The sequence below is a fragment of the Zingiber officinale genome, chromosome 9A (assembly GCF_018446385.1).
Source record: "Zingiber officinale cultivar Zhangliang chromosome 9A, Zo_v1.1, whole genome shotgun sequence".
NCBI lineage: Eukaryota > Viridiplantae > Streptophyta > Magnoliopsida > Zingiberales > Zingiberaceae > Zingiber > Zingiber officinale.
The window spans coordinates 129205828-129232662 of record NC_056002.1 but is presented as its reverse complement, the minus strand read 5'-3'; the positions used below and the strand labels follow the sequence as shown (position 1 = coordinate 129232662).

The 26835-nt window shown below is 38.3% G+C and overlaps 2 protein-coding genes and 1 long non-coding RNA gene across 3 annotated transcripts; 1 reads left to right on the top strand and 2 right to left on the bottom strand.

The window, feature by feature from the left end:
- Positions 1-903: 903 nt before the first annotated feature.
- LOC122021199 (probable C-terminal domain small phosphatase) lies at positions 904-2055 on the bottom strand. The gene has a single exon (XM_042579286.1). It carries the CDS (start codon positions 1982-1984, stop codon positions 1097-1099), a length of 888 nt encoding a protein of 295 aa, XP_042435220.1. The 5' UTR covers positions 1985-2055; the 3' UTR covers positions 904-1096.
- A 418-nt stretch (positions 2056-2473) lies between these two features.
- On the top strand, positions 2474-2976 carry LOC122019576 (elongation factor 2-like). Its single transcript, XM_042577033.1, has 3 exons — positions 2474-2542; positions 2646-2715; positions 2768-2976. Exons 1-3 carry the CDS (start codon positions 2474-2476, stop codon positions 2974-2976), a joined length of 348 nt encoding a protein of 115 aa, XP_042432967.1.
- An 11414-nt stretch (positions 2977-14390) lies between these two features.
- On the bottom strand, positions 14391-15580 carry LOC122021064. Its single transcript, XR_006122440.1, has 2 exons — positions 15380-15580; positions 14391-15283 (listed from the first exon to the last, which is right to left on the bottom strand). It is a non-coding gene; the product is annotated as an uncharacterized LOC122021064 (long non-coding RNA).
- Between the last annotated feature and the right edge of the window lie 11255 nt (positions 15581-26835).

The window sequence follows — 26835 nt, the reverse complement described above, 5'->3', positions numbered from 1 at the left end:
TTGGTCACCCTGATATATTCCGGGTCTCCTTGTAAGCATCTGCATCCGATCACTAGCTCTTGACCTGCTCCAGGCTTCCCTGTAAGCATTTGGTCACCTTGACCTGCTCCGAGCCCCTCTGCAAGCATCCGGTCATTCTTACCTGCTTCAGACCTCCATGTGACTACGTTCAAGGTCATCCTACATGACATATAATCCGGATTATAACTCTGATACTATTTATTGGGACTGAAAGGAATGCATATATCTTCACAATGATATGATATTGTCTACTTTGGACTTAAACCCTTATGACTTTATTTTTAGACTTTACCCAAAATATCTTCTGCCAATAGAGATGTCTTATATCCTCCCATTATCTTTTCTATATCTTTCTAATATGAAACTTTGATTGTATCTCAACGGTAGACAAGGTGGTTAGCCATTGAAAACTAGGAACAACACCACGTTGGCGTAGGCGATGGAGAGATTTGGATTTGATGAACAGGAGACGGAGTAGGAGTCTAGTTGGGAGTGGAAGACGGTGCCAGCTTCATCCTCTTCCTCGTTCCCATGGTGTGGAGTAAGGAAGGGAGGAGCCATCATCTTGAGGGTCACCGGAGGTGAAGGAAAGGATGATAGGGAGACGGATGCAGTGCTTCCAGCTGCAGAGAGCTGTGGCGGTGGGCGGAATTTCATGGAGAGGAAGTGGAATTTGAACGAAGGCTACCACTTTGAGTATGTTCAAATGATCATAATAATAATTGAATACCAGAAATTATGGAACCAATCATTGTCATTTCTGAAACATATCATTTTTTTTCTTGATTCCATTTTTTTCTCCATCTGTTTAATTGTCAAAAATAGACTCCACTTGATATGCATAAAATCAAATTATAAAAATCTTGATGAAGAAAAGGGGATAAATCGTTCATTTCTTTCTTACAATCATCAATCAATGCATCCAAAGCTAAGGCGATATTTCTTTTTGACAAAAAATGGAAAAATATTTCAAAAGGTTCCTTCAAAAAAAATTTCATTTTGCTTACGATCCAGAAACAGAGTTCAGGAAGATCCTGAAGGCTGTGCAGTCTATTGAGTTCTCTAAAACTCGCGATCATGGAAGAAGGCACACTGGTTTTGGTTTGTGATCTCCGAGCTCCGACCGGTAGTAAGCGACGGCGTCACGCATGTCCTCGAAGAGCGCCGCCACCTCAAAGAACTTGATCACTTTGGAGAGTTCCCGGTCGCAGAGGTCGTCGGAGAAGGGCGTCACCCGGAGCGCGTTCTCCGGCTGCAGGACGTAGGCGTTGGGGTTATCGTCGACCAGCACCGCCCGGTCGAGGGCGCGCCCGACCCGGGCGAGATCTTTTACGAGCTTCCCCTCCATCTCCCTGCAGGAATCGCGGTAGAGGCGGTGGGCGATGAGGTTGCCAGCGGGGTCAAGGCGATCGAGTACGAGGGAGGCATACTCCCTCAGGCCGGCGGTGAACACCACAACCTCGAAGTCCCCTGCGGCGGCGCGGAGCAGCTCGTCCGCGCCCGGCCGCTTTAGAACGTAGAAGGGCACGACGCGTCCGTCGATCGAAGGGTGGACGGTAAAGTCGTAGCGATCCGGTGGGGGGTCAGTGCGGGACTGAACCAGCGTCTCGTCGAGGTCCAAAAACACAGTTTTCTTCTCGGGAAAAGACGGGGGCGGGAGCTCCGCCGTCGCCTTCGCCGCCGCCGTGGCCATGGGAGTAGGGTGGAGGAGGGGTTTGGTGGGGGTGGATCCGAGGCGGAGGAACCCGTGATTTTGAGGGCTCGAGGACACGCCGCCGAGGATGGCGATGCGGGAGAAGAGCTTCGTGAGGCGGCGGCGGCAGGAGCGGACGGAACGAGCAATGGCGGCCTTGATGGGGGAAGGAGAGGACCGGGGAGTAATCTTCTTTCCACCGGCGGCATGGTGGCCGACGGGGCTTCGGCTACGGCAGGAGGAGGCCCTGGTGGCAAATTTGGAAACCATGGCTATGGAAGAGGAAGAGAAAAAGGAAGAGGCTGAGAAATTGGAAGAGGAATAGAAAAAACAACTGAATTTGAATTGGAGAAAGCGGGCGTGGTTTCAACGGTCAAAAGGAAATTGAATTGGATTTCGACTCCACTAACGGTCGGAAATGAGGGCCGGTCTGTCACATGAGCTGGCATCGTATTCAAAATCCATGTAAGCTATATTTTTAGTAATATTTATCTGTTAAATCAATCTTACCGCTATCCTTTAATTCTCCATGTTCCTATCATTCCAATCTATTTTATGGCCTTTTTTTATCCATTACTGATGAAAATTTTCTATCTGTTACCAGAAGGAATCTTTATACATGACAGGTTACACCATCTTGGATTAAAATATCTAACCATGCTATTATTTCAAGAGTGTGAATGAGTGTTGAGAGATTTTTTTAATAGTGGAGAGATATATGAAGATTTTTACTTTTGACGTGGTGCGGATGTGACAACGATGAAGTTCTCCGAGAGCTCCAACTACTATGGATGCTCTAAGAGTGTGCTGGATGGGCAAGATGCAAGAGTCTATGGAGGATCGATGTTCCTGGTGGAAATACGGTGGCCATGCTTGGTTACTTGGTTTGGACTAGTTCATTAGGAATAATGCTACTTTGACGAATGAGAAGGTAGTAGATGCTCATCCTATCAGAGCTATGAAGTTTTCAGTTTCTTCTGTGGTTCGTGTTGCAGTGCAATGTAAGTTGGATTCTGATCTTTCAAAACTCGTAGAAGGCTTGAAAACGTTTAGCCAAATCAGGTCCCATGGTGGTGTGTACAATCGAAGAATCTGGTGAGCACATTGTTGTTGGTGCTGGTGAGCTACATCTTGAGATCTGCTTGAAAGATTTGAAGGAAGATTTCATGGGAGGAACAAAGACCATTGTTTCAGATCCAGTGGTTTCTTTCCGTGAAACTGTGTTGGAGAAATCAAATAGGACTGTTATGCGAACTACCTAGTGCTCTACTCCTGTCCTCCTGTGCTAAGACAGCTAATATAAATCCGGTTGAGTATGAAGTCGGTCAGGCTAAATGTCAGTCGGAAAAATAGCTGGTCGAGTATACTAAGTAGTTCCTCACTCAGTGGATAGCTGATCGATCCAGCAACTGACCGAACATGCTGGTCTTCATTGCTCATATGTGTCCATGCTCCCTCATATATCTGGTTTGTCATAAGGTTGGTCAGACTGGCAAGGTTTAGCGCTCCTTCTTCCTATGTGATAAACATGCAAGGCAATTCTCAGTGTAAGCCTAGCCGGACTTCCAGATCTAAGACTATCATCTCAGAGGCGAGAACATATGGATGATCGGCTAAAGGCATCGATCGAATCTTTTGGGACTTAGTTTTCCATTTCTCGAAGGTAAATATTCCATTATATGGCCGACTGGTCATATAACTGATTGGACTTGGGGGGCTTAACTTCATATTGCTTCAATGTCAAAGATCCAGCCTAACAATATATAGCCACTTATCTCATAGGTTAGATGACCCTACTATACTTGGCACTTAGCTTATATACCGATCCGCCAATATGATGTATAACCTATCGGCTAAATATTCGGCCAGGACATCCTCAGCAGACAACATTATCAAAGAATCATAACAACCTATCAAAATAACAACTAGGGATGATAATTTCACCCGAATCCGATAAAGTATTGACGATAGAATTCACACACATATTATTAATGATAACATATGGTATATATAAATACCATTACAAGTGAAAATAGGAAAATAAATAAATTAGAAAAATAATAAGTATTTCCAAATAATAATTATTCTCTAATAACTAGGAAACAAATAACTATTTTTTAATAATAATTATTCCCTAATAATTAAGAAATAAATAACTATTTACTTATAATAATTATTTCCTAATACACCCTCTCAAGATGGTGTCCCAAAAATGACACCAATCTTGTTACAAATAGCAATAGCCGAGGTCTAGAAAGCGACTTGGTAAGTGCATCAACCAACTGATCCTTAATAGAAATATGAGTAACTCGCAGTTTGGAGGCCCAAATTATCAGTGAAAAGTACAACAGACGTGGTAACCGGAAGAAGCAGATTTGTCAAAAGTGACTTAATCCATTGGATCTCAGATGTCGCAGAGGCAATGCACTACTAGAAAACTAGGCTTTTGAGACACAACAAAATATGTCTTAAATTATAAATTTAGTGTCTCAAAATGTTTTCGAGACGGTGATGAGACGGTAATGTAACCGTCCCTAATACAAGCATCTCAAAAAAATATTGAGACAGTTGTACTGTCTCAAATGCTATTTAAGATGGTGATGAGACAGTTGTTCAATTGTCTCAAAAGTATTTAAGACAGATATTGTTTTGTCTCAAATGTTATGTCTTATCTTGTGGAAAAACTAAAGATACTAAATTGAGATGGTAATGTGATGTCTCAAATAGAAGTGAAGACATAAATTACTATCCCTAATGTTTTAACTTGTTAGATACAACAATTATGACAAAAATTAACAATATTAAAAGAACATTTATTATACAAATTAATCTAGATAAAATTTATTGAATTGTCATTTCAAGACAAAAGGAAAAACTCTCTTTTATAAATTAAAAATGATATACACAATATAAAATTCTATAATCATTAATTGAAGTACATTCAACATTCATCCAATAACAGAAATATCTACATATCCATCATTAATTTGATAATAAAAAAAAATAACTATTCCCATGAAAGTTACATAAAAGAAAGTCTAAAGAACAACTCCTTGCGATCTAGAAATAACTTCTATAATCCTTTTTCATCAGAATCCTGAACATAAAAAAAACTCTTATTAGAGGTAAAGATGATTTATAATATATATTGTTAAAAAAAATCAATAAATAGAATTTTTCAATAAGAAATCTCATCATCTAATACATAATCCTCTTTCTTGCAACTATATATATGCAACATAAACAACCCCAAGTTAAACAAATCTCTTCATCTCGTAATAAGAAATGATGGTATATGTGTTTGTCAATATCTTTGTGCCTTTCAAGTTGTTGAACCTGTAAAATAAATTTATCTATACCTTAAAATATGTACACTACTACATCACCAAAATTGTTAATAAAACTAAAAAAAAATCTTATGAAAACAACTACTAATGTACCTGTTGGTTATCCAATCCTTGTTCATGTGATATAATATTATCTGCAACCTAAATAAAAAATAATATACGTATCACAAAACTATCAAAATTCATTATAAAAGTCAATTATTTAAATAAAGTAAAGATACCTTTTGATTACTAAATTCACTAGATTCCATACCAAGATGAGTCAATGGGGATTCATGATTCTCTAACTTTGATTGAAGTGCATCTATTTGAGATTTCATTTGATTTAGAATAGGAGTCACTACTTTCATAACTCTGCTACAGCTTTCTCCGTAGCCATTTTTATTAACTCATTTGAATGTTCATTGGATAACAAGGAGTGAGTATGCATATCAAAAGGACTATGACCTAAACCCATAGTGCGAACATAACCATGACTTTGATTTCCCATGAAACTATTGAAAATCTTCTGTCTTAACTCAGGTGTTTGATCCTTAATAGGTACCGCTGATAACTTTTCTTGCATTTGACCCTAGATGTTTATTAACATCAATAAATATAGATCCTTCACAAGTAAACAGAATGATAATGTCTTAACAATATAAGAATTGTAAATGAATGTGTTTATTATTAAATTTGCAGCCTTGGCATCCGCTGGAACTCTATTTTTACAACGAGCCTCAATGTATGTTGTTAAGGGATCAATTGACTTTCCATCAGCTGCCAACTATATAAAAATGACAAATCTTTATAAATTTGTTACTAGAAAAACATAGTATATTATAATTATACATACTTTTATTTTGAAGTTAGGCATCAAAGTCCTTCCAATCCTATGTATTGGTCCTGCAAGTTCTCTATTGAGTGCATTTTTCTTTGAAATTTCCTTTAAAATAAAAAAATAAATATTTTTTGAACAGGTTATAATGACAATAATAAAAAAACATAAACAATATTATTTGAGACAAGAAATTACTTGAAATTTGTCTGTACTCCAGTACTCGATGAGAATCCTCCATTACTCAGGTTCAACACGATTAGGAACATTGGTCATACGTCTTTTCATTAAAATAATCAGTTTTAATTCGATTCTTCCACTTTCTCCATTTTTCGCCAACAGATTTAAGACATACAGACTTATGTGACAGAGGAGCATTGCTGTTCTCCTATATAATTTATAGGAGATATATGAACAGTTAAAAATATATTTAGAAACAATTATTATAACTAGGTTAGAAACATTACTTTGTCATATTAATCATATGATATGATTAATAATAGAGCAAAAATGGTAAAAAAAAAAAATGGAGAACTAACTTGAACTTCATTCCAGATATAATCTGTAACATGTGTGGGCACGTCAGACCATTCCACATATGTTATGGGAACTTGGACACTATTATAAACAATTCGACCAAGCAATGATGAATACTTCCCTGCATTCGGTCCAATAGACTGGAATGATTAGTTGAAATCAACTAGTAACTTTTCACCCACTTGTAAATCCCCTGAGCAGGGCCTCTTCCTCGCTTTTTAGTAACTTCATTATTAGTTTCTCCTATAAATTCAACAAACGTAAAAGACTTGTAAATTACAATAAGTAAACAAAGACTAACAAAGAGGGGTAATAAATAATACGAGAAATTTAAAAAATAATTGAACACTCTAAAAATCTATATAAACTAACCTGAATTTGGCAAAGTTAAACTAAGTCGTAAATTAGGTGGATCAATTGATTGTGAATTTTGTTATTCATCAATGAGCTCCAAAGTTTGAGCTTGCAATGTTGATACTTGTTGAACTTGTGATTGATGCTTGGATCTTGTTTGTGGACGATGAACTATTGGACGTAACATATTATTTGGTCTTTGTTGTTGTGGTTTCTCTAGTACACATGTGGGAGGATGCACTTGAGATAAATTACCCTGGGCAGGGCTTCTTCCTCATTTTTTAGTCACTCCATTATTATTTTCTCCTAGAAATTCAACAAATGTAAAAGACTTATAAATTAACAATAAGTAAAAAAGAACCAACAAAGAAAGGTGACAAATAATGCAAGAACTTGAAAAATAATTGAACACTTCGGAAATCAATATAAACTAACCTGAATTTGACAAGGTTAAACTAGATTGTGAATTAGGTGGATCAATTGATTGCAAGTTTTGTTGTTCATCAATGAGCTCTAAAGCTTGAGCTTGCAATGTTGATGCTTGTTGAACTTGTGATTGATGCTTGGATCTTGTTTGTGGATGATGAACTATTGAACGTAATATGTTATTTGGCTTTTGTTGTTGCGGTTTATCTATTACACATGTGGAAAGATGCACTTGAGATATATTGCCTTTTACCACAGTTGCTTGATCACCATTCAATTTTTCCAACATGGTTGTCCCTTTCTTTTTTTGTCTAACCATGATGACCTATCATGAAAAAAAATCAACATATTAGTCCAGAGGCCAAAAAAAAGTCAATTACACATTTGAAGCTAAACTTGGAAAAGAAAACATTGATGACTAATTATTGAATTATAAATAAATCAAACTAATACTCAAAAATTGATTATGCATCAAGCATAAATGAAGAATAAAAATGAAATAGAAATATACAATTAAAAAAACAAGTCTTTACTCAATAATAAATAAAAATGTATATTAAAGATTAACAATACAATAAACAATCCTAATATATTTCATCATTCTCTGCAACTTCTTCATCTTGTCCAAGATCAATGGCTCCATCAACAACTACATCTTCCCTCACCCAAGCATTATCCTCATCCCTAATAGGAATATTATCATCCAAAGTTTGAGAAGAATATGAATCCGCTTGATCCAAAGAAGAGTAAACATCATAATTATCTCCGCGACTCATTTTCAGAACAACATGCCATTTGGGTTCCACTGGATCATTGCTATAGAATACTTGCTCTGCTTGACTAGCAAATATGAATGGTTCATCTGACGGCTGATTATCTCTATACATTAGATGATCAAAATTCACCAAGTTAAATTTGAAATCATCTTCCATTTTCCCTCTTTGATTATCAACCCAATCACAATTGAACATAACAAACTTCATCCTATTACTATAGTGTACTTGAATAATATTTTTCAATACTCCATAGTAAATAATTTCTCCAGCAATTGGATTCCTATCTTTCCTACTAGCATAGCTTGTAGTTTTTGCCCTAAGCATTACTCCACTATTTTGAGTTGTTCTACTGGTTTCAAAAGACTTTGTACGAAAATGAAATCCATTAATCATATAAGCCTTGAAACTTCTCCCTCGAGGATTAGGGCCCATTGCTAATGCTTTGATTACTTCTGAAAAGTTGGAATTTCCTGCATTTAGTTGCTCTTCAACCTACAATACATGAGTATGCACATATAAGTTTCAGAGAAGTTTGTTGAATGAAATCATGGATTTATTTCTAAATATAAAACCAAAATAAAAACTTACATGAGTTTTGAACCATGTATGAAATGTATCATTATGCACACTTTGAAGTTGATGGTATCCGTAACGTGGAAACTTCACACAAAGTTCTGTCATATGCATGCTGTTCATTTGGTAGATTTTGTTTCAATATAATATGTTCTCCTATAAAAGGGGCACAATATTAAACTAACCATGTACTATAAATATTTTTTTTACTTAATAAATGGTTGCACAACATCAGTGTTCATTAAGACATAACGATAGCATTGTGTCCATGTAACTCTATGAAGAGTTATGTTCACTCCTTTTTTTGTGGCACGCCCTTCATCATTACCGGCATCAAAATTTCTTTTGGGCCGATTAGATTTCGTTTTCACATAATCTAGATACCTTGTGCAAAAATTCATGCACTCTTCCATTAAATAACCTTTAGCAATAGAAGCTTCAGGATGAGCACGATTTCACACATATTTTTTCAGAGTACATAGATATCTAGAAAGATTAAAGAGATATCATTTGATTTCAATTAATCAAAATGTTAAATATTCACACAAATATAATCCATTTATAAAGGAAACAAAAACTAACCTTTCTATGAGGTACATCCATCGAAATTGTACGGCTCCAGCAAGTAATGCTTCTTCAGCCAAGTGTATAGGTAAGCGCTCCATTATGTCAAAAAAGATGGAGGAAATATTCTCTCAAGATGACATAGGATAACAACAATTCTATCTTGCATGTGTTCCAAATCATTTATGTGATTAACTTTTGAGCAAAGTTGCCTAAAAAAATTAGTTAACTCTATAAGAACTTTAACTATATCTTTAGGCAATGCTTTACGAATAGCTAACGGAAGCAACAGTTGCATAAGAATATGATGATCATGAGACTTCAAACCCCATATATTTCGCTCCTCCAAGTGTACACATTTTGATATATTTGATGCAATGTCGTCTAGAAGTTTGATATTTTTCAAAACTTTACAACAAACCAATTTTTCATCCTTGGACATTGTAAAGTTTGCAGGAAGAATGCACTCTTTACTAGAGGTCATTAGAGTAGGATGTAATGCTTTCCTTATTCCCATTTCTTTCAAATCACGACGAGCATTCAGATGATCCTTTGATTTTCCTGCTATGCCAAGTATTGTAGAAAGTATATTTTCCATGAAATTTCTCTCTGTATGTATCACATCAATATTATGTGGTACTAAATTATCCATCCAATAAGACAACTCAAAAAATATACTTTTTTTCTTCCAATTGGTCTCACTTGGTAAATGAAACTCCCCATTGTGTCTTTTGTTAATGCCTTCTTTCTTATAATCCGTTAAAACTTCTCTCACTTCTTCATACATTTCAGACCCTGAAAGCCTTCTTGGCTTGTTTCCATATTCTCGTGTTCCATCAAAGGATGCTCTCAGCTTTCGAAATATGTGATTAGGAGGTAAAAATATTCTATGACCAAAATAGAAAAATTTCTTACTATGTTTCAACCATAGTGATCGAGTTATGCTACCACAACAGGGACAAGCATACCTCCCTTTGTACTCCAACCAGATAAATTTTCATAAGACAAAAAATCACTGATTGTCCATAATAAAGTTGCACGAAGATTAAACATTTGCTTACTTGAAGCATCATAATTCTACTAATTCTTCAATGAGTGGCTGTAAGTACACATCTATTCTGTTTCCAGGTGCTTTAGGCCCATCAACAAGCACAGATAATATGAGATTTGATTGTTTCATGCATAGCCATGGGGGTAAATTGTATGGAATAAGTACAACAGGCCACGTACTATGAGATATGTTCATTGTTCTAAAAGGATTGAATCCATCAGTAGCTAATCCAAGTTTAATATTACGACAATCACTAGCAAAAGATGAATATTTGTTATCAAAAGACTTCCAAGCTTGAGAATCAGCAGGGTGTCTCAGGACATCATCATCAGTTCTTTCTTTTTCATGCCATTTCATTAATGAAGCAATCTCAGATGAAAGGAAAAGTTTTTGCAATCTCGGCTTTAATGGAAAATACCTTATTTGCTTTGCAGCAATTTGCTTACCCCCAGGCTTGTATCGAGGTGATTCACATACTTCACATTCTTTAAGTTTACTATCTTCACCACGAAATATCATACAGTCATTTGGGCAAACATCCCAACTGTGGTATGTGAAGCCAAGATTTTCAATTATTTTTTTGGCTTCATAAAAGGATGAAGGTAACTTTGCATGAGAAAAGGCTTTTACAAACAATTGAAGTAAAAGAGTGAAGGAATTATCAAGTCAACTACCTAGAACTTTTAGTTCTAGGAGATGAACAATGAATGCCAGTTTTGTGAAATTCTTACAACCTTCATACAATTCACACTCAGCTTATTGCAATAATTTCATATATCGCTTAGTTTTTTCATGTATCCCAACTAAATCATCTTCTAATAGCAATCGTGCGTTTTTTGGAAGATGAATCAGGAGTATTTGTGAGAGATAGCCGGCGAGCGATGTCGTTAGTGGCAACTATTGTAGAAAGGGGCTGATGGGTATTCTTTTAGAGCAAAATCTACCAGTGCGATCAACGAAACGATGATTTATTGAACTTTGCCTTTGATGAAAGAAGACAATAACTAGAAGGAGACGAGGTGTTGTTGTTTGAAGGTTGGAATCTGACTTGTCATTGGAATAAGAGCAATAGAGAGAGAAGGCTGCATTTTGATGGTTGCATATGCTGGAGCAGATGTAGAAAATCTGCTATTGAACAAAACTTGGAAAAAAAGCTTGTTATTTGGCCTATCAGAAGATGACTAAAACAATACTCATGAAGGAAAGACTGCTATAATGCGACTGCTGCTTAAAAAAAACAAACAAACAAAGGAGAGGAGGAAGAGAAGAATGAAATTTGATGTCTTTAAACTTAAGAAAAAAAATAATAATATTACCCTTGCCATGAGAAAAAATAAGAAGATAAAAAGAAAAGAGGAGGAATTGAACCTCACTATTAATGGACTTTTTAAAAGAAGAAAATAAAATTATTATACGGTGGAAAAGATGAAGTCAGAAAAGAGAATTTGTTTTAGGACAAAAAAATATAAGAAAGGAAAATAGGGGAGAAAGAAGATTCTAAGAAAGCTTTAAAGGTCACAGAAGCGGCCGGACAAAAAGCTCGAGAAAAGGCGACACCGATGAAGGAGGTGTCACAGGATGGACTTGAACCTGTGAAGGAGAAAGCGAAGGAAGTGGTGGAGTTGCTAAATTTGTAGGGAAAGGGGGGCTGGTGATACAAGGATGTCGGCGACGGAGGGACAACAAGAACGTTTTTTTTTACGGCGATAAGGCCGATGGTGGGCTGCCTTTGGACGACGACGTCTCCTCTGGTCGTAGCAACAGGTGAACAGTAGAAAAGACACGACAATGGCAAATTCCGTTGGCGTAAGTGGCATATAAAGGAGAAGAAAGCTAAGTTTTTTTTTGAACTGTGAGAAAAAGAAACGCGGAAGAGAGGAGAAAAAGAAAGAAAGAAAATTAAAAAAAGATGGCTTTGAGCGATACCACATTAACGATAGAATTCGCATACATATCATTAATGATAACATATGGTATATATAAATACCATTACAAGTGAAAATAGGAAAATATAAATTAGGAAAACAATAAGTATTTCCTAATAATAATTATTCTTTAATAACTAATAAACAAATAATTATTTTCTAATAATAATTATTCCCTAATAACTAGGAAATAAATAACTATTTACTTATAATAATTATTGCCTAACATAGAGGACCCGATATCCAACCCGAATGGAGGAGGGTATGGAGGGACAATCGATACCCGATATTTGACCCAAATACTCGATGAATATATATGAAAGATTGTTTTTTAATTCCAAATTCACTAACTTTTTTTTGTTGATATTAGGAAGAGACTATATAAATGTTTAATTTATTATTTAAATTATATGTATATTTTTTTAATAGGATGTTAATTTTAATATGTTTTTGTTGAATGATAATAGTTGGATAGAAAGAAGAAAAATTATAAGTATAGAAGATATCTGGTCCTTTAATGCGTATGAGTATACCCATCGGATATCCTATACCTGATGAATATGGGGACGTACTATATAAAATCTGACCTTAATCCGATCCATTGTCATCCCTAGTAATAATCATCTTGTCAGAGAATATTCCTTTTTGTTATATAGGGATTCAATAACTTCTTTGAAGGTGACTTTACAGTTTTCATCAGCCGATACATTATGCCAACATATTCTTTCAACCACCTTATTAATGATGTAAGTTATGAAAAGAGTGCAGTAACTAAAGATTTCTCAGACTGTGACTTCATATCTCCCAGACTATACCTATTCTCTTACTTGACAACAGTTGACACCGGACATTCCATGCCTCCTCAACCTGCTTGGTGTAAAGGTCCAATCAACAAAGACATTATTATCATAACACACTAGGTTGGATGTTCAAAATTCAATTTAAACAATCAATAAGCATATCGTCAAAGAACGTGCGACACGGGTGGAGGAGCAGATCGTCTTCACCCTACAAACAATACCTTCAGCTCCGCCAAACAGGGATCGTTCCCAGCTTTGCTCGAGCGTTTTGTTAATGACATCACTAGTTTTTGGTCTAACATCGTGTTTGCGATGTTGCGTTATGCAGAGAGGGAGGAGACCGAAGATGGCGTGAGCGATCTATTTAACCACTTTGAGGACTTTCTCAATTTCCCTAACAATGAGGACGTGCTCGGGATGGTGGAGCCTTGTGGCAACCATAGTGGCCGACATTCGATTTCTTTACCAGGGTCCTTCACCGACTAGCTTTTAGGCGGCAGCGACGACAATAACGACAGAAAAAAAGGAGAAGAGGAGGAAATATGGATAAATCAGTAAATTATTAAATTAAGTTATAGTATTATCTAAATTATTAAAAATAATATTAAATTATATTTTATTTCTCATAATTAAGATTATCTACGATAAGTTGAATCAAATACACCTTTATAATTTTACACCAAGCACTTAGATTCAAAGAAAAGCCAATCTTGATATGTAAATACTAGATTGAACCTCCACAAACAAATTTTCCCAATATTTCTTAAAAAAATGAACACGAGGGCTTAAACTTCCATTTGGGCAGTTCTCAATCAATATTTTTGGTCCTGATTCAATTCATACAAAATCTCATCCAAAAAAGAAGAAGCAAAGAGTCATATAATATCTATGTCCAAATCAATCCCAAAAGACTAGAATGAATATGTTAGAATAACCTTTCAAGATTAGGACCAGAACACAAAACAGTTGGCTCACTTCATCATCAAACAGCTTGCAAATCTCACATAATATTTACCAATACAGTTGCTTTACCTGTAATAAATTAAACCAAAAGAGTAACAATGTGATAGTCAGGGTCCTGTTTAAACACAAGTTGCAAGACTAAATAGACATCACAGTCACAACGATAGCAAAATTGAAGTTCTTAGAATATTTAAAGGGAACTCTAAAATATGTCGAGCATTTAGTGATCAAGTTTGTCAGCTAAACTTATCAAATTATCTAAAAAAGATTAAAGATATTGAAATTAAATAAGATCTAAGTATATTTCACTTACAACCTCAACGAAATATGCTTTGAGTTGGTAGAAAATGTGGATCCCAAAAATATTTGTAAATGGATACCAGGAAAAAAAACGTTAAAGGCTGCAAGAAATTATTTCGCCCGGACAATTGAAGATACTGTTATATTTTTTATCATACGACAACCAACTAATAAAAAAAACATGAGAATCTTTAAACCGTTAATCAAATATAAATCTTAACTATACTGTAGAAAATTTTCTAGTTAAATGATAATTCTAAGAATATTGATAATTTGAATGAGTGAACGTTTCACAATCTACTTGATTGGTCCGTGAAAATAAGGAACAAGTTCCAAAAGGGCAATGCAATCCCAGAACAAAACAAGTGAACGGGCGTGACTTTAGCTTTTGCCACCCGTGAATGGGCGAAGAGTCCGAGCAGCTCATACTGACAATTTGACAGCCTTAGCAAGTTGTCCGGGCAGGCCCTACCTAGCATCAAATGAAAGTAGTCCAGACAGTCAGCAAGGCCCCTACTCCCTCCCTGCCCATCATCTGCAGCCTTTCTTATACGCCAGCCTGGAAGTCCGACAGCCAATCAGTCCAAGCAGTTGGGCAGCCTAGGCAAGCAGTCCTAAGTACGCACCACATGAATAGCCTTTTTGAGACCCTATCATAAGTAACTGATTAATTTTTAGAGATGATCGATTAAAAATAAGCATAATACGAAGGCTTTTCAGGGATCATCTATCCTAGTATTACTTTCATCCAAACACGTATTGATATGATTGTAAAGCATATCAAGCACACAAACAAATCCGTCATCCTCTTCTACCATTGGTTTAGAGAGAGAGATTTTTCCTTCCCTCTAGAGAAGAGGCACGGGAATAGGGGGAGGAGGGCTTCCACAGGTGAACTCTAGCCGGTAGTGGTTGGAGGAAGTAGCATCTCTGACGGGCGAGGCACGCTTTACACTCCATTGTCGGAGACGACGGTGGAGGTGGAGAGGTTGTGGGAGCACAATCTCGTTGAGAAGGAAAGGGGTGGCCTCGTGTGAAGCTTCAACCTCACCATCGGAGTCCGGGCTGCCTTGGCTAGAGCAAGGACTCCGACCAACACTCTCTTGTTATTGTTGAGGATGTTGTTGTCGCGGGTACTGCACGGCGGATGTTAGATTTATTATATCACAATGCGGAAGCGTGATATCTCTAATTTCTCGAAAAATAATTAGGGTTGAGTTTTCAAAATTTACCTCGATCTGAGAACCACGAAAAACTCCTCGAATCAAACTCGTAGTCGGGATGATAATCACGAATGAACTGTCACCACGGATCCACAACGTCTCAATCTAAAATCCGGTGATTCAAGAAGAAAGTGTTAGAAGTCTCTCCTCGCTTGTCTTTCTTTCTGCAATGTGCTCTTTATATAGTACACACTTGTTTTACCCATTTCTCCCATTATCTTGTAGTGGGAATCATGAAGAAATAAGATCATGAAAATAACACCCATGATCTCACAAAGGATATTACCAAAATGCCCCTAAGTGAGCATAATTTCCAATATCTCCCATTTGCACACGAGGACATTTTGTAACTGTCACAAGATCATAGCTCATTTGATCTACTAAATCACCATACTGGACTTTCATATAGGATTGGACGTTGTGCGACTAGCGAGTACACTTGCAAGCAAAAACCTCTCGATATACCTGTTAGGATGATTGTGAGGTCACCGATAGTACTAAAAGATCTTGTTGTACCCCAGATCCAATGCATTTACATCCATCGAGCTACCTTCCTCATCGAAAGTGATCCCCCATAAATTTGCTCGATTGTGTATTCACTATTATGCTCAAATCCTAACTTGGATTAACATAACAGACCGGTCAGTGAATATTACTCAATGATGTAATGTCCATTGACCTTCCTTTTCCCAAACATGAATCTATCAGTCTTAATTCAATTCGTTTCTTAGACCTACCTCACAGACCTCAATTTATATTTCGGACTATAGGTAAACAGACTAAAGTAGCAATACTGATCCAAGACTTCACGAATCAGCCGAAAGTAATAAGGGCACCAGAGATCTCACCCAATGGATCTCGGATCTCACACAGTGGAATACAGGGATTAATAATTTAATTGTTTCAAATAAAGTGTCTCCCACTATCCTTAGTCGTTTTATCACACGTGGTATAAAACACAAATCACAGTGTTATTCTCCCATCTCTCAATAGGGCATATGTGAGATTTATCTAACACTGTGCAAGTTTGGAACTCAGTCTACACGTAAAACTTTACCCAGAGATCTCAGGGAGAGTACCTCAGAAAAGATATCACCAATCACAGGTGACATCTAAGATCTCACACCTGGCTACTTACAGACAACATGAATGTGAGTATATCCATGTCGGGCATTTCACATATGACCTCATCTTGAACACCTATCAAGGTGACTTATGTTCTAGTAGGGCTACTCTCAAAACCTCTTATAGCTAGAAACTGTCTCATCCCTACTCACTCATAGCTAGGGGTGGTTACTCGTGCGAGAGCGAGGACCTGGCCTGCCTCACATGCATTTTCACCACATCATAAAATATATGATAAGAAAAGCATTAATTAAAATATAATAACTCATGTGTGACTGAATAACACAATTATCATATATCAAATTAATAAGCATCAACATTATCAATCTAGTACAAGATGAGAAATGTCAATACATACGTAAACCCAATGACTCTCTGTGTCTTAAAAATGAGTCTCTAGCAATGAGTTTGGTAAATGGATCAATCACCATGCTGTGTGTAATAATGTACTTGATGGTCACTTCACCCTTCTCGATGATGTATTTCACAAAGTTATATCTGGTGTATATGTGTTTAGTCCTACTATGATACTTAGGTTCTCAAGTGTATGCGATACCGGCCTGATTATCACAATAGATAATCACTGGCCTCCCATTATTTACCACAATCCCTAAGTCATCCAATAGTCTTCAGAGCCAAACACTTTCCTGAACTACAATTGAGCAAGCCACAAGCTCAGCCTCTATTGTAGATAAGGCTACACAGGTTTGCTTCCTACTGCTCTATCAAATGGTACCACCATTGAACAAGAGGGCAAAACCTGATGTTGATTTACGCTTATCTAGATCGCCACCCCAGTCAACGTTTGAATATTACACAAGGCACAAATCATCTCCCCCATAACACAAGAAGAGGCTTGCAGTTCCCTTAAGATATCTAAAAATCCTTTTTACTGCTCTCTAGTGACCCTTTCCAGGATTCGATTGATATCTACTCACCAGACCGATTGTGTAACATATGTCTAGTCGTATACACAACATTACATACATTAGAGTTCCTACTGCACTGGAATAAGGGACTTTGCTCATTTCCCTTGCTTCTTCCTGAGTTTTAGGGCACATATCAAGACTCAGACCATCACCCTTGGCTATAGGAGTATCTATGGGATTGCTATCACTCATCCCAAAATGCTCAAGGATTTTCTTAATATAGGTATCTTGTGAAAGAGCCACCATTCTTCTTGAGTGTTCCTTCTGGATCTTTACTCCAAGGATGAACACTGCTTCACCCATGTCTTTCATGTAGAAGATGAATGACTACCATGTTTTAATGGTTATAAGATATTCTATGTTGTTCCTAGCCAATATTATATCATCCACATACAACAACAATATCACAAAGGAATCATCAGAATGTATCAGATAGACACAATGATCCTTCTCAATCATTGCAAAACCATAAGATATCACCTCCTCGTGAAATCTCAAGTACCACTGTCTGGATGATTGTTTTAGGCCGTATATCGACTTCCGTAGTCGACATACTTTATCTTCCTAACCTACTAAAACGAACCCAGAAGGCTTCTCTATGTAGATCTCCTCATCCAAACTTTCATTAAGGAAGGTGGTTCTTACATCCATCTGATGTAACTCCAAATCCATGTTCGCAACAATCGCCAAAAGTAGACGGATCGATGTAAATTTGACTACTGGAGAAAAAGTCTCCTCGTAGTCAATGCCCTTAGTCTGTATGTAACCCTTGGGCCTTGGCTACCAGACATGCCTTGTACCTCTCTATCAATCCGTCAGCCTTTCTTTTGATTTTGAGAACCTACCTGTTCCCAATGACCTTTCTATCCTCAGGTAAGTCAACTAGATCCCAGACCCCGTTGACTATCATAGAATCCATCTCCTCTTGCATGGCTTTATACCATTGGCCCTTTGTTGGACCATCGAGAGCCTTTTGAAATGTGCTAGGATCCTCATCATCCTCGGGAGTTACTATTGGAACCCTAGGACCAAGATCTATAACAAGCTCTTGGGTCCCTCCGCCAGGCTCATCCATCTCATAGAAGGTGCAATCCCGATCGATTTCACCTTTTGTAGGGAAATCATTTTCTAGGAAGGTAGCATCATGAGACTCAATCTCGATTCCTCGTGGATGCGAGGAATTACGAACATATGCAGCACAACCCCATGGTCTCAAGTGGTTAAGATCAGGCTGTCTCCCTGTCCAAAGCTCATATGGGGTACCGACCATGGATTTTGTTGGAACACAATTAAGGACATATGCTGCAGTTAACAAGATATCTCCCCAATGGGAAATAGGCAAGTTAGCTTGCACCATCATAGACCTTACAATATCCAACAAAATCTTATTCCTTCTCTCAGCCACTCCATTTTGCTGAGGAGTAGCAGGAATAGTTAACTGTCTCGTGATACCTTTTTCGAAACAGAGCTCTTTAAATTGCTCAGATAAATACTCATGCCCCCTATCGATTCTGAGAGTTTTCACCCTCAAGTCTAGCTGATTTTCAACCTTGTTAATATACCTCCTGAAACACTCTAGTGCCTCAGACTTGTCCGAGATTAGATAGACATGACCGAAGTGCATGTCATCATCAATAAACGTAATGAAATACGTAGCTCCATTTCAAACTCTCACATTTATAGACCCAAAAATATCAGAGTGGACTAATTGCAATGGTGTCTTAGCTCTCATTGCTTTTCCAAATGGTTTCCTTGTAGCTTTGCCAGCTAGGCAATACTCACATAAGGGCAACTCAACCTTAGTTAGCTGGCCCAACAAGTCATTTGCTGCTAATTGGTTCATTCTCTCTTGCCCTATGTGGCCAAGTCTACTATGCCAAACAGAAATATCATAAACTACACTATTAGATGCATAGGCAATAGAAGATAAATGAGAAATATCATAAATGAAAATCATATCTAGTACATAAAGTCCATTATAGATTGAACCAGAACATATCAAAGAACTGTCATATGAAATAGAAATAGAAGATTTTCTAAATAAACAGAATATCCTAAACGATCAAGACAACGAACATAAATGAGATTCCACCGAATTTCACAAGCATACAAAATGTCATGTAAATATAGGATTTGGCCATATGATAGCGATAGCTTGCATGTGCCAATACCCTTTACAACAACAAATGCTCCATTCCCCACGTACATCCTCCTCGCCTGGGGACTCAATCGACAAAACTCCACATATGCGCTCCTATCATGAGCTACATGGTTGGTGGCTCCTAAGTCTACAATCCACAAAGTAGAGGAGTCAGTGAGCATCACAATAGATGATACATAAGTCATACCATTTAAGAAAGAAGGAAATACCTTTCGCTCGCTACAATCACATGCAAAATGGCCAAGTCTACCACACACGTAGCACTTGACTTTGCTCTTATCAAGCTCTTTCTTTCTCCATTTTTTTCCTTTATCATCTACCCTCACTGGTTGTTTCTTCTTGTCTTGGCCTTTGGTCTTTCTATCATGCTTGCACCACTTGTGCTTGGCACTCCAAGATCCCTTCCTCGACTCCACGATTAAAGCATGACCTGTGGTAGACCTAGCCACCTCCTAACGCTCCTCCTCGAGCTCACAATGCTTACTCACATCCATGAAAGTATGGATACTCTCATTGTGAGTGAGATAGGTCTTAACAACCTCCCAGGAGTTGGACAAGGACCGGATCACCCCCAGTACCTGAAGCTCATCAGATAATGACTCCCCCATATTCCTCAAAGAAGCAATCATACTCGACATTTGAATGAGATGTTGTTTCATAGTATGATCTTGCCCTTTCTTGTAGGTTATGAACCTATAAGTTAACATCCTCAACTTAGGAGCTGACTGGGAGCCCAGCGCTCTTTAAGAGTCTACCAGATAAAGATTACAGTAGGAAACTGCTCATAAATCGGGATCAAGTTATCATGCATGCTACTTAGAAGGATTGCTCTAGCTTGGCTATCCTTTTTTTCCATGCACAGTACGCCTCTTGATCCCGCCTCACTTGAGGTGTGTTACCCTCCTGGGGTCTTGCATCTCGTGCTTCAGAACCTCAATTAGTTCTTGATTCTCGAAGAGTAGCTGAATCTTCAGGTGCCAAATCCCATAATTGTCATCATTCAGCTTCTCTCCCTTGATGAGATCAGTTACGACAGTCTTTGATCCAACCATAGTCTCTGTTACATATAATGAGAGGCATTAGTGATGTGTGGTGCTTATTCTCATCTTTTTGTGTACCCCACGAATCAATAAGTCTCAAATGGTTTGAATATACACCCCAAAGCGAGCATATAAGTCAACGGACACCATACACCACGACCCAGGATCGCATCTTACCATCCAAACTTGGATTCGGGACACCAAAAACCCCACAATAGTCACATAAATATCATAGAAATCATCAGCATAGTCTGAATATTAAAACAAGAAGAAAAATCACTATCACCAGCGGCTGGAGAACCTCCCACGCGCTTGCATGCACCGGCAAGACCTTGGGCCATGCGCCAGACGTGTAATGGCCCCAGCCACACACCTCCACGTGAGATGACCGGACCAATCGAGTCGTGAACGGGGTTAGGACGTGAATCCAGATTCGAGTCTGGATAGACCCGACTAGGGTCCGAGGTCTCTATGACCCGATAGCGGGAAAACTCATTTCCGGCCAACCTGATTTGATTTTATTTTTTTTGACTTTTTTTCATGATTTCTTCTTTCCCGACAATCTGAAATCGATTTTGGGAAGATTGAAGCCCTGAACTTGGCATTTCAAAAATTTCTCACGACCATTCTCGGTCGATTTCAGTTTGCTAGTAAATGACAACCATTTCTTGCAATTGACATATGCATTTTATGCATCAGAGCATGCAGAACATTATTAGATCATTTATATGCATCAACACTTGTTAAAACTCAGTCCAGAACCAAGAAAATGTTCTCGGTTGACTTTCATGGCCACGAGATTCAACCTCAGTTTTCATAGCCCGAACATGCCAAAAAATTCAATGAAAATTATTTCCATGCTCTACAAGTCATGGGTAACTTTGTGGTATAGTCTGATTCACGAAAATCATCTTTGATCCGAATTCTAAAATTTAATGCCCTATTTTATTTTCTCAAAAAAAGTATTTTCAAAAAATTATTTAATAAATCTAAACTTGCTCTAACTTGGCTCTTTGATGCCAATGTTAGATTTATTATATCACAATGCAGAAACGTGACATCTTTAATTTCTTGAAAAATAAATAGGGTTGAGTTTTCAAAATTTACCTCGATCTGAGAACCACGAAAAACTTCTCGAATCAAACTCGTAGTCGGGATGATAATCATGAACGAACTATTACCACAGATCCACAACGTCTTAATCCAGAGTCCGACGATTCAAGAAGAAAGTGTTAGAAGTCTCTCCTCCCTTGTCTTTCTTTCTGTAATGTGCTCTTTATATAGTGCACACTTGCCTTACCTATTTCTCTCGTTACCTTGTAGTGGGAATCATGGAGAAATAAGATCATTGGAATAACCACCCATGATCTCATAAACGATATTACCAAAATGCCCCTAAGTGGGCATAATTTCTAATAACGGAGGCAAAGAGGTCCTCGCAGGGATGGGATCACAGAACCGAGTATACTTGTACTGGTTTGGCACAGTTGAGACCTTCTTCAAGGGTCGGACTTTCATTCTGTTAGTGAGATTACAGAGCGCAAGTAATGGAGAGTGTCTCTCCGACTGAAATTGGTGTGGTGTTGGGGACCGACAGTGGACAGATTAAGCAATGGACGGAGTTGTTGTATGCTCATTGGAGGGAGAGGAGGCATATTAGGAAGGCTGTTGCTGCCAGTTTCAAGGAATAGATGGGGGATCTCCGAGTTCATGACTGCAGGGGTAGGATCGTCAGAGTTGGGACTGGAGAAATCGACATCGGGATGAAGCATGGCTCAGGTGGTTGTGATGGGTGCACTAATTGGAGAGGAGCTTGGATGAACTACTACGGACATGTTATGAAACACCAAGGGGAAGTTTGGTCGACATTGGAGGGCCGGTGATCACCAGACCTAGGGTAGACGTGTGTGTAGGGCATGTGCATAGTTAACCATGGATGAATTCAAAATTTGAATTTGGAACCTTGAATTCTCATTCAAACTCCCCCCGGCGAAATTAGGGTTTGCTTCAATTGATTAGCTTTGGGTTTCATATATTGTGGATGGGATCCAAAGCCCATAAACCTATAAACCCATAAGTCCATTAAGAGGTGGATAAGAATAAGTGTTGGATTGAAATGCCCTAATTTCCTTTGCGCTGTTGGAGAAGAAGCCCTGATGGCTAGGCGGTTGTTGCTACTGATGGCAAATAGAGATTGAACAGGGTGGTTGTTCTATGTCAAGCAAGGTTTGGTGACTAAGGTCTGGTACAAGGAGAATGGTGGCGAGGGTTGGTGTTAGGATATGTATGAGCTCGAGGGGTGGGGGATAGCTTACTTCACTTCTTTGAACTTGATTTGCAATAGAAACTTTAAACGAAAAACTCTACAATCAGACATGTATAGAATTTAATATTTTTTTCTTGAATTGAATTGATTGCCTTTTTTTAATTGCAAATTTTATTTTGTTTTAATTATTTGTTTTTAACTCTAACTTAACTTGGGTTGATGCATATCAAAAGGGGAGAGATTGTAAGTATCCAAGTGAGTTTTAATGTGATCAGCTAAGTTAAGTTAGACTCTACAGTTTGATGTCTTGTGTCTAAATCTGCAGGAACTTAGGAGTACAAGAAGTCGAGCGAAAAATGTAGCGAGCGAGAATGATAACACAGGAATCGAGTTGACAAGCTTGGTGCAACCCAGATGAGGAACTACAAAATAATACATCAGTGGACGAGAATGAGGCACGCGACGCTTCCTATGGATGAGAAGCCAGGAGAAAGACTATTTGAGGAGAAGGTCAGAGTTGAGTTCGGGTGAGTTTAACTTTAGATGGCCGGAAGATCATCTAAGTGATTGGACAAGTCAACTTGAGTTGACTCTGTCCAAGCACCTGGATCAAGTTTAGGCGCCTGGACTAGATCCAAGTGCTCGGAATGTCTTGGCCACATCAACGACCCATTGTGAAGAGGATCAGAGATGGAGTCCATCTTAGCAGAATCCAGGCATCCGGACTGGGTCCAAGCGCCCAAAAGCTGATAAGTCATTGACAAAGAGCCATTGTAGAGTGGATTAAGATGATCACATCCAGGTGTCAGAGCAGGTCTAGGTGTATGGGAGTTGCCACATTAGCAAACGACTAGTTCGATCAGGGGACTATAAATAGAGCCTTGATCTTTGAAGTTAAAAACAACACATACTCTGTACACAAATTATTTTTATGTTTTAAAGTCTGAGCTTTCAACAATTGTAAGAGACTACTCTGTCTTCGTTCAAGGAGTTCTTTTAGTGAAACATTCATTGTCTTGAATTAGCAACCTCCTCAGTTGCAAACCAAGTAAATTTGTGCACCTCTTAGTTCTTTTATGTATTTATTTTATTTGTTATAATTAACTGTGTGACCTTGCTAAGATCGATAGCAAGAGCGTTTTTAATTATAACTTGAAAGCTATACACCTCCCTTTAGCCAGCCAATAGGACCAACAAGTGGTATCAGAGCATAGTGCCTTTAAAAGGACTAATCGCCAACCGAAGTAACAAGATGGCCGGAGTGAGTATTCATCCGCTGAAGTTTAAGGGAGATTTTATGATTTGGAAAAAGAAAATGGAGGTATTCATTAAAGTATAGTTTGATATATTGCTTACTATTAAATATGATTTTGTAACACTCATAGATTAGTACAAAACTGAAAAAGAAGAGCACTTGTGGAGCAAGGAGGAGCAAGCCGACTTCGTGGCAAACGACAAAGTAGAGTTCCATCTGTTGGGCATTCTTCTACTTCAAGAAGTCAATCGGATCAATAGCTACGACTCAGCTAAAGAACTTTGCGAGAAGTTCTTAGAGTTGCACGAAGAAACCTCGGAGGCTAAACTCGCAAGATGGAATTTGCTTCAGAACCAACTCAGCAACCTCCGGATGAAAAAGAAAGATGTAGTAGCTCATCTACACTCAAGAATCAAGGAGTTGATCACCAGACTCATGAATCTCGGAGAAATGATAACAAACTGAGATTCACTAAGGTATGTGTTAAATGCTTTTCTGAGAACTCCCCGAGTGAACATCTATATTGGACTCATTCTACATATCTAAGGATCTCGAGGTAAGTACATTAGAAAATCTATTTTCCAATTTTGAATTACACGAGTCGAGATGTGAAGGTTTAAGAAAAAAAAGGATCCAAGTCAGAATCTAGCGCTAAAAGGCAAGAAGGATAAATCGAATTCTGACACATTCATCGATGAAGATGAAAGAACATACATGGTAAGAAAATTTTCAAAGTTTTACAATTTTAACAAGTCACAGGCTAAGAAACTTTTTCGGAGCAAATGAAAGGTTTGTGCTATAATTGTCAAGAAAAGAACACATTAAAGACAACTGTCCGAAACTGAATACCAAGGAAAAAATACAAAGAGAAAGGAACAAGAAGGTCTAAACACAAGAATCTCAAAGTTACATGGGACGAGTCTTCTTCGAAAGAGTCCGAACTCGAGGAGTACGCTGGACTAGCACTAATGGCCAACCATCAATTAGACGACAAAGTCACTTTGGAAGCAAGCAATGATGAAGGGGGAGCATCTACCTACGAGTCTGACATGATAAGTGACATAAGATTTCTACATTCCAATCAATTATACGAAGCTATAAAAATGCTATGTAAATTTTTATGCAAGAGTAGGATGAAATACATAAATTTAAAGAAAGATTACACTTGTTTATTAGAAAATTTTGAAAATTTAAAAGTCTAAAATGCAAAATTAACAAAAAAAAGTAAAAATATTAGAAAAAGATCATGTATACTCAAATGTTTTAGAAGTCTCAAAAAGAAATGTTACATATAATGGAAGACTAAATTGGTATATTAAGAATTATAGGATCAAATTGTAAAAGTAACTAGAAAATATATTCCTAGAAAATATTTGATAAATCTAGTAGGTAAGAATTTATTTTGGGTTCCTAAATCATGTTTAGTCTGATAAAATTAATTTTTATGCATGTTAACATTTAAATTTAGTTTAATTTTATTATTGTTTACCAAATTAATTATTTTGCATGCTTCCTTTTCATTACTTGTGTCAATCGATGCACACCCTCCACTTGTTGCCCGGCTTGAAGACTAGCACGACATTCGCGAGCCAGCTCGGGAACTGGACCTCCCTTATATGGCCGGCCTCCAGGAGATTCTCGACCTTCGCTCGGATGATGGCGTTTTGTTCGGCGCTAAAGTCCCTCTTCCTTTGCTTCACCGGCCGAGCATCCGGTCGGACATGAAGCTCATGCTGTGCGATACTTGGCGAAATTCCTGGCAGCTCATGCGTCGACCAAACGAAGACATCACAGTTTCTCTGGAGACATTTGATCACCTCCTTTTTCTGGCTTGCCTCCAGATCGGCCGCAATGAATGTGGTGGTCTCCGATCGGGTCGGGTGAATCTGGACTTCCTCTTTTTCTTCATAAACCAATGAGGGTGGTTTTTCGGTTATGGCGTTCACCTCGATCCGTGGCATCTTCCAAGAGGAATTAGCTTCGGCTCGGACCATCTCGACGTAGCATCGCCGAGCCGCCAGCTGGTCTTCTCGCACTTCTCCAACTTTATCTTCAACCGGGAACTTAATTTTTTGGTAGAAGGTGGAGACGACCGCTCGGAACTCACTGACTGCCGGTCGGCCCAAGATAACATTGTATGCTGAAGAAGAGTTGACCACGACGAAGTTGGCAGTCCGCGTCCTTCTGAGCGGCTCTTCTTCCAGCGAAATAGCCAGTCGGACTTGTCCGACCGGAAAAACTTCATTGCCCGTAAACCCGTAGAGGGGGGTTGTCATGGGCAACAACTCAGCTCGATCAATTTACAGTTGGTCGAAGGCCTTTTTGAATATAATGTTGACCAAGCTGCCTGTATCGATGAAAATGCGGTGAATAGTATAGTTAGCTATTACCGCTTTGATGAGGAGGGCGTCGTCATGTGACACTTCGACTCCCTCAAGGTCCCTGGGCCTGAAACTGATTTCGGGCCAGCTCGCCCGTTCTTGACTGCAGCCGACCACATGGATTTGGAGCTGCCTGACACTCGCCTTCCTTGCTCTGTTGGAGTCACCTCCGGTCAGTCCGCTAGCGATAATGTTGATTTCGCCTCGGGACGTGTTGCTTCTATTTTTTTCCTCCCGTGCGGACGGCCTAGGCCGTTCCTTGTACATCCGGGGATTGTCCTCATGCCTCTGAGGATGATGCCGCTCGG

Excerpts from the sequence above, each read along its gene's own strand:
- LOC122021199 (XM_042579286.1), bottom strand. The coding sequence starts at position 1,984 with ATGGTTTCCAAATTTGCCACCAGGGCCTCCTCCTGCCGTAGCCGAAGC.
- LOC122019576 (XM_042577033.1), top strand. The coding sequence starts at position 2,474 with ATGAAGTTCTCCGAGAGCTCCAACTACTATGGATGCTCTAAGAGTGTG. Across the intron at positions 2,543-2,645 it reads TGGATGGGCAAGATGCAAGA|GTAGTAGATGCTCATCCTAT; the intron begins GTCTATGGAGGA and ends ACGAATGAGAAG. Across the intron at positions 2,716-2,767 it reads GGTTCGTGTTGCAGTGCAAT|CCAAATCAGGTCCCATGGTG; the intron begins GTAAGTTGGATT and ends GAAAACGTTTAG.